This window comes from Anarrhichthys ocellatus, unplaced genomic scaffold, assembly GCF_004355925.1.
Source record: "Anarrhichthys ocellatus isolate YVR2014 unplaced genomic scaffold, GSC_Weel_1.0 scaffold92, whole genome shotgun sequence".
NCBI classification, from domain to species: Eukaryota; Metazoa; Chordata; class Actinopteri; order Perciformes; family Anarhichadidae; genus Anarrhichthys; species Anarrhichthys ocellatus.
Genome location: NW_022280122.1, coordinates 1041364 through 1048735, shown reverse-complemented (window position 1 = coordinate 1048735; position 7372 = coordinate 1041364). Strand labels below are relative to the sequence as shown.

At 40.3% G+C, this 7372-nt stretch overlaps 1 protein-coding gene across 17 annotated transcripts in view; it reads left to right on the top strand.

Moving 5' to 3' along the window:
- plekha6 (pleckstrin homology domain containing, family A member 6) overlaps window positions 1-7372 on the top strand; it is a 67815-nt gene that overhangs the window by 37059 nt on the left and 23384 nt on the right. For 16 of the 17 annotated variants that reach the window (XM_031875625.1, XM_031875629.1, XM_031875619.1 and 13 more), the window contains 2 exons: window positions 5103-5284; window positions 6252-6824. In XM_031875625.1, the coding sequence (XP_031731485.1) occupies window positions 5103-5284; window positions 6252-6824 (755 nt within the window). The remainder of the gene's footprint in view (window positions 1-5102; window positions 5285-6251; window positions 6825-7372) is intronic. The other variant, XM_031875617.1, reaches the window with a different exon arrangement.

The following is a 7372-nucleotide window of genomic DNA, read 5'->3' as shown; positions in this document are numbered from 1 at the left end:
ACACACACACACACACACACACACACACACACACACACACACACACAAACATCCATCTATATACATTTAGCTGGACTTCCGTTTCTCACTCTTCAAACCTATGTTATTCTCCTCAGTTTGCTTATGTCCCCTTTGCTTTTGTCTCTGTCTTACTTTGTGTAATTCATTGGGTCGCATATGTATTCATGTACTTGTCTGCAGTTGTTTTGTACTCACTTTTGTAGACAATAAAAAAAGACAAAAAAGGAGACGGGGCTAGACTATTCCACAAGTGTTTATAGAACTCAGTTATTCATATATAAAGGTGTAGGGGTGCTGACGCCACTCAGGGCTGGGGTAATGGTAGTGCTTGTGTAAATATTTAAGGGAGCGACAGTGAGAAATCTAAGTCATGCTACTCAGAGAACCACGTTTATGTAAGTAACCTAAAGTTCTGGCAAAAGGTGTGTTCAGACTAAATGCAAAGTTTAGACGTGGCAGAGTCTATAGCTCAAGTTGAAGTTAACAGATGACTGTTGAATTGATGAGGAAAGGTTTAACAACACTGATTGAAATGACTGTTATACAACATTCATGTATGAGTCAGCATAGTTGTTGCAGTAGGTACTGCATGCTGCTTTTTGATTGCTGACTTTCATCAGTGTATATGTTAAAATCCTTGACACCTTCCCAGTCAATAAAACAACTGACCTGTATACATCCACAAGTTGGTAAAAAACAGGTGATGCTCAGCACTGGGATCCAAGGGTGTAGTTACTCGGCACATTCCACACGGAGGTTAGACGAGGTAGATATGTTTGAGGCTGTGTTAATCTAGCGTGTGTACTTTCAAGATGATGAGATAAACGAGTTTGTGCCTGCCTGCAAGCTTCCCAGTTGCAAGACTAACCATGTTTTTTTTATCCCCTGCCATTACGTGATCAAGTGCAGTGTTCATTTTTAAGGTGTCATTTGTACGCCATGTAGTCTGTACTGACTGCAGTGTAAATGCATCCTCGGGAAAATGCTACACTCTGACTAAGTGACATAGTATAAAATGTGGCGGGACGGGAGATGGATGGGTCAAACAAACACAGTACTTGCAACCAGGAGGCCGGTGTCCCAAAGTGTTGTTGTGTTTTTCAAGCTAGTGACGTGTTTTCCTTTTACGTTTCTGCACTTATTTAACTTGACCTTTTTTGAAGTTATTTTAAGTAAAACCATGTTTTATTTAGTGCTGGGCAAGTTAACGCGTTATTATCGCATTCATTAATTAACGCCGACAATTATATTATCGCGCGTTAACGCAGTTTTTTTTTTATTATTAAGCGGACATTTTTAACACAAGAACCGGGCAGCGAGATGTGAACAGCTGTGTTTGTGTGCCGTTATTTCCTGCTACTGCTGCTGCTGTTATTGCACTTTTGTTCAGTACAACTTTTGTGGAATACTTTTAAAATAAAAGTGCGCAATACACCACTTTTGAATTAATTATTGAACTTTGAGCATAATGCGATTAATCGAGCTTAAAATTGTAATCGTTGCCCAGCACTAGTTTTTTCTAAACCTAACAAAGTGGTTTTGACACCTAAACCTAACATCCTTTTAGACTTGTCTTGTGTCACATCGTTACCCCAAAATAATCGCTAACAATGACACACAGAAATCTCATGCTATTTATCTGTCTTACCGTGAGAATATCATAGTGTTCAATGTCATGAATGTTCAGTGACATCCTGGCGACAGATGACACAGAGTGCTGTGTGTGTGTGTGTGTGAGCGTGTATGTGTGTGTGTGTGTGTGCGTGAGCGTGTATGTGAGTGTATGTTTGTGTGTACACTTTGAGTACCTGACTAGTCCAACATGCCCTCAGATCATCAGGAAATGCATCCCTCTCAGTCCTGTCAAGCAACACATACACACACATTTCCTTTGACCAAACACTTATGATACGGACCAGGACAGTGCAGCATACCTGACAGCGCACACACACATCTAGCAGCTGAACAGGAAGCTTTTGAGAGTCTTAATGGAAGGTGAGCTGGAGAAAAGTATTTACCATACACTTTCCAAAAAATAGATTTGACATTTCAAAGCATTTTGAACACATTATGTCCTTCTCTTCTTCCTCCGTTGTTCAAGCCCTGTCTTTTAATTCCTTCTTTTCTCACTGTAAGTATATGTTCTTTGCTTATTTTTTTCTGTTTTTCCTTCATTTCCTCCTTTTGTTCATCTTTTCGTCCTTATTTTCTACCTTACACTTCTTCTCTTTTGCTTCATTGCTCCCTCCCTTTTCAGTTTTTTTGTTTGTTATTATAATTATAATCTGATCGTCTCTTCCTATTACTTGGTTTTCTGTGTGTTTTTTTTCATTTTTCCATCTTTCCTTCCTTCCTCCCTCCTCTTATCTCAATGGCCTTCTGTACTTTGTCTTCTTTTTTTGTTGAAATAATATTTAAGACAACAAAATGTAATAGATCATAGCCAACAGAAGAGAAGTGTAAGAGATAATGCTGATATATGTCACCATTCCTCTCTCCTGCATTCATTCTTCTCCTTCTGACTACCTGAATGAATGAACAAAGGAAGGACAAAGGAGGGAGGCTGCACACACACACACACACTTCCCATAGACCCACCTCTGTTGCTAGGTTACTGCTGCCTCTTACTAAAGAGCCATTTCAGCCAATTGCATCACCTTGCATCACTGCTGGAGGAGGAGCCTCAGAGTGCTCCAGCGTGGAAGGAAGTGACTCCTGTTTATCAGTGACATCATTTCCTCTTGCTGTTATATGGCAGTATGCTCCTCCTCCTACACACACACACAGGTTATCTTCAGTCAGTGCTGCTGCACTCAGCGGGTCGAAGACACAACCAATCTGTTGACAAAGTGACGGCATCGCTGACACACACACACACACACACATTAGATTTTTGAACTATGAAGACAATAAGCTCTGTAGCAAAAGAGAACTCAGTGCATAAACAGTAAATAATTCCATATTTTAGTCTCATACAGGAGAAGGCTCTTAGGATGAACCCATATACTTCCTGGTTTAAGGAATACAAACTGGAGGCGATGAAACGTCAATGGACCACATCTAGAGAGCAGGTCACCAGGACACTTACAGGATCCCAATAATTAAATAATAGCAAAATACAGAAAGTGAGGTTGCATCAAGGGTGTAATTCCCAATACTTTTGAGCCTGGTTTGTAGGAAATTGGGCTGTAGCATAGACACTTTGGCTGTAGAATGGATATGACTGGGTATGACTAATGACTGGGTATGACTAATGACTGGGTATGACTGATGCCATTCCTAGCACGGACATGCTACATGCACAAGTAGCAGGAGTTTAGATAAAGCAATTATTTAGATCATGGTGGATGTGAGCATCATTGTCATTTATGATATACAGCAGAGAGGGTCATTCAGTACATTTACTAGATACCCACAAACTTTTTGTAGTATTTTCTTCCACTACATTTATCTGATGTCTGACGTTTCAGAACTAGGCTTTAAGTACAAAGCAAACACTGGGCTCATACCAAGTCTTTCAGGAAGAATAATCATCTTCCAACAGTTTGAAGCTCAGATTCTTTTTTTTATATAACATTGGCATTTTAATCTCAGGTCTTTTGTAGAGGCTTTTAGTCACTTTTAGCCAAAGCTAATGCTTACTAAATGTCAGTGAATGTGTCTTTGTCCAGCTTGCAGCATGCTTGTGCTGCCCTCTTGTGATATATATATGAAATGTATTTGGCTTACATATTACATAATGATATGGCATCGTTGGTGCATTTATTCCTGTACAACTGTGATTGTTATTAGTTTGTTATATTTCATATTTTTGCATTTCTGTATCAATTGGGTCACATCAGCTTTGTTTCAGACATACAAGGGTTTCCACTCATTAGTGACCAATGTACACGTAGTATCCACAGGGACATGTCTGCTCATGTCTTTTTCAACTGTTGTTGTTCATGTTCTAAAGCCTGCTCATGTAGTTTGTATGTAATGCCAGATAGTTCAAGCCTACAGATGTTCCCAGTGTTTCGGCTCTAACACCATGCTAACCAGCATTGACCTGTCATCCCACTTATTGTCTAATCTTCCTCCCACCTCTGTCCACCCTGTGAGGTCTGCTGGCCCATCGTTGTCTCCTTTTATGTTAGAAGGTAGTAGGTTTACAATTGATATGTCTTTCATTCTTTTCATTAACTGCCCTGTCTTTAAGAATGCACCATTACAGCTCCAGTACTGCATGACTGTTGGATACATAAGGATTCATGTTTGGGTTATTTAGTTAGTGTCTGCATGTCCAATCTGCTGTTCAGAGGTACACCCTGTCATTTTGTTATTGCAACCAGTACTACCACTGCAAACACCATAATGTTTAAAACTCAACTGTCAACTAGCCGGAGTTTCAAAAGGTGATCTGGGAGGATATATCAGGATTTAAGGGGTACTGTTTGGAACTGTAACAGAATCAGTGAGTGTATCTTTAATACAAACAGTTGACCAGGGAAATGTGCATGGATATAATTAAAGTATAATTCTGGTTTACTTTAACACTAGTTTTGTCCATTCATTTTATTAGTAACGGCAATATTGTACTCACCAGGGTAATTGCTGGGATCTGGGAACATGGTGGCATTGCTTAGAAAGAAGCATGAGCAGTCAGAAGTCACACAGCTTGGAAACAAACCCTGCAGTTCTACAGTTTATTGCCATGAATCACTAATCTGTATAGCATACAACACCTGTTAGTCCTTACACCCACAAACTGTCTATTGCAGGCATTCGTCACAATTTAGACACACACATCCTATTTGAACTTTGATCCATTTTACTTACTTTACAATAGTTGTGCATTCATTGAGTACACCTGACATGTCACTTACAATCTTTCACATGACTGAATAGTCCAAATAAAGTGGTTTACCAATAATAATAAACCAGAATTACCTTGACATCTTTAATATCATGCCTCTTCATTGCATGGCAGATCAAGTTTCTGGCATAGAGGTGATGGGATGTTGAGAATGCTAATAACTTGATTGATGGGTCTAAGACTGCTACTCGTGCATTGCATCTCTGTGTTTTGTCTCCCTCTGCAGGTGAGGTTGGAGAAGGAGGAGGGTGAGGACGGGGAGTTGAAGGGTCCTGTTGTGTTTTGCATGCAGGTGCAGCACGCTGGGACCAGGACATACTACTTTAGCGCAGACAGCCATGAGGAACAGGAAGAATGGATTAGAGCCATGAGCGAAGCTGCAGAGGTCGACATTCAGCTAACACAGAGGTGCCGTTCTCAAACTCATACACACATGGACAATCTATTTGATTGGGCCTGTCCAAAATGGCCAGCCATGGCAGTATTGTATTGGCTAGTATGGGCTATTCATATCTTAAAGGTACTATGCATTCAATTTAGATAATTTGGTGGTTTCTGGTGGTGCTATCAGGAATGACTGTAATGGGCAACAATGCACTCAGTATGAGAGTTGTTTTATGGTATTTACACCAGCATTATGTCTTCCGTTCATCATATGTCCACATCTCAAAATATGTTTAACAAGCAACTGATTTCTTACCAGTTACAAAGCTGAACTGTGAAGGGCTACTTGAAAAATATTTGTTTTCATACTTTTTTTTCATGCCCAAAAATAAAATGATAAAAACAGCAAATTGTTAACAGTGAATAGCATGTCACAAACTTCAGAACAAATGTATCTAGCCATTTGGCTCTGTAGCATGGTGCACACACTGACAATGGTAATGAACCCATGTAAACCAACCAAAACTATATTTCCTTTGTGTATTAGAAAGTGAGCCATAAGTAACAGTATGCAGTGGACAGAACTCTAACCTAGGCCATGCTTGAGAACTGGCTCAGATCAAGCACTGCTGAAAATGCTAATTAGTCCAGCTTTACCTGACAGTTATTAGAAGTGCTTTTGCCTCTTGGCTCTGTGTTGTGCTGATGATGAAGGAAGATTCAGTCATCAAAACTGTCCAATGACCAAATGACCTACTTAACTTCATGTTTACTCATACAACAGTGTGAACACCAACCAGATCAAAAATAGTAAGCAACAATGGATCATTTTGTTTCTTGGTCGGAAGCTGGTTAAAAAGAGAAATTAACAAAACTGTTGGCCTGATGTTGAGATGTTCTGGTATTAAAACAAATGTCTGCTTCTGTAATCATTTTGGAACAAAACTGCCTATCTATCCTCATGCCTTTTTTTTCCCTTCGCATTTCATAGAATGAACACCATAGCGGATCTCAACCACACCATGGTGACCAAGGCACCTAACCAACAAACACAGCAGCCTCTTCATACACAAACACACAATGACACTGACAGTGAAATTACCCCCAACCCTAAGATCAATGGGGTCAACAGCCTTGAGACACCCACACCCTCTACCCCCTGCTCCGATCAAGTGGGAAAAAATAATGATGGAAGACGAGGAGAAAGTGGAGGAGAAGGTGAAGATGAAGGGGGAGGACCTGCTCCTGACGACGCCTCTCACCTAAGTCACCATCCAAATGGTTGGGGCAAATATGGCCCTCGCAACACCATGCCCCCCAACAGCAAAAGCAAACCCCCTCCATCCAGGAGTCACAGTCAACATTGTGCCCCACAGGGACACCCAGAGGTGGGTGTTGGCCCATCAAATGACCACAGGGAGCAGCAGGATAACGTGGTACTAAGGAGAGGCTTTGTGCCCAGAACGGCTCCAGAGAGGGTGGCCCAGAGGAAGACCTCCATGGTCCAGTTGCAACAGTGGGTCAACCAGCGGCGGGTCATGACCTCCCAGGAAGACATCAACAGGTAGATCAGTGGAGAAGAGGAGAAATATGACACACGGCTCTCTTTTCACATCTTTTTCAATGTGGTATCTGCATTTAGTTTAAGGATGATGCTTAGGTGGTCATGGGGATACTGTAACAACACTGGTTTGATCATTTCAGTAGGTGGGTGTAGGTAACCCCCTCATTAGTGTTCATTATATTCGTGGTATGAGGTAACATTGAGAAATGTTATCAAAGCCCTGCACCTCCACTGCCTAAGACTCAGAAACCTATTTCCAGCAAGTTCAAATACCTTGTGTGAAGTATTTGGTTAGTAAAGTGGCTTAACAAACGAGTGTAAAGTGTGTATTTATTCAGGGTGAAAGGTGTTATAGACTATAGTAAAAAGGTCTTATCAATGTCAAGTGTGTGTTATAATACAGACTCCCTGACATGCATCATTTCATTCTTTAATTTAGCTTTGCCTTCATCAACAAAATAAATAAGCTACACTGTGTATATATATATATATATATATATATATATATATATATATATATATGTGTATATATATATATATATATATAT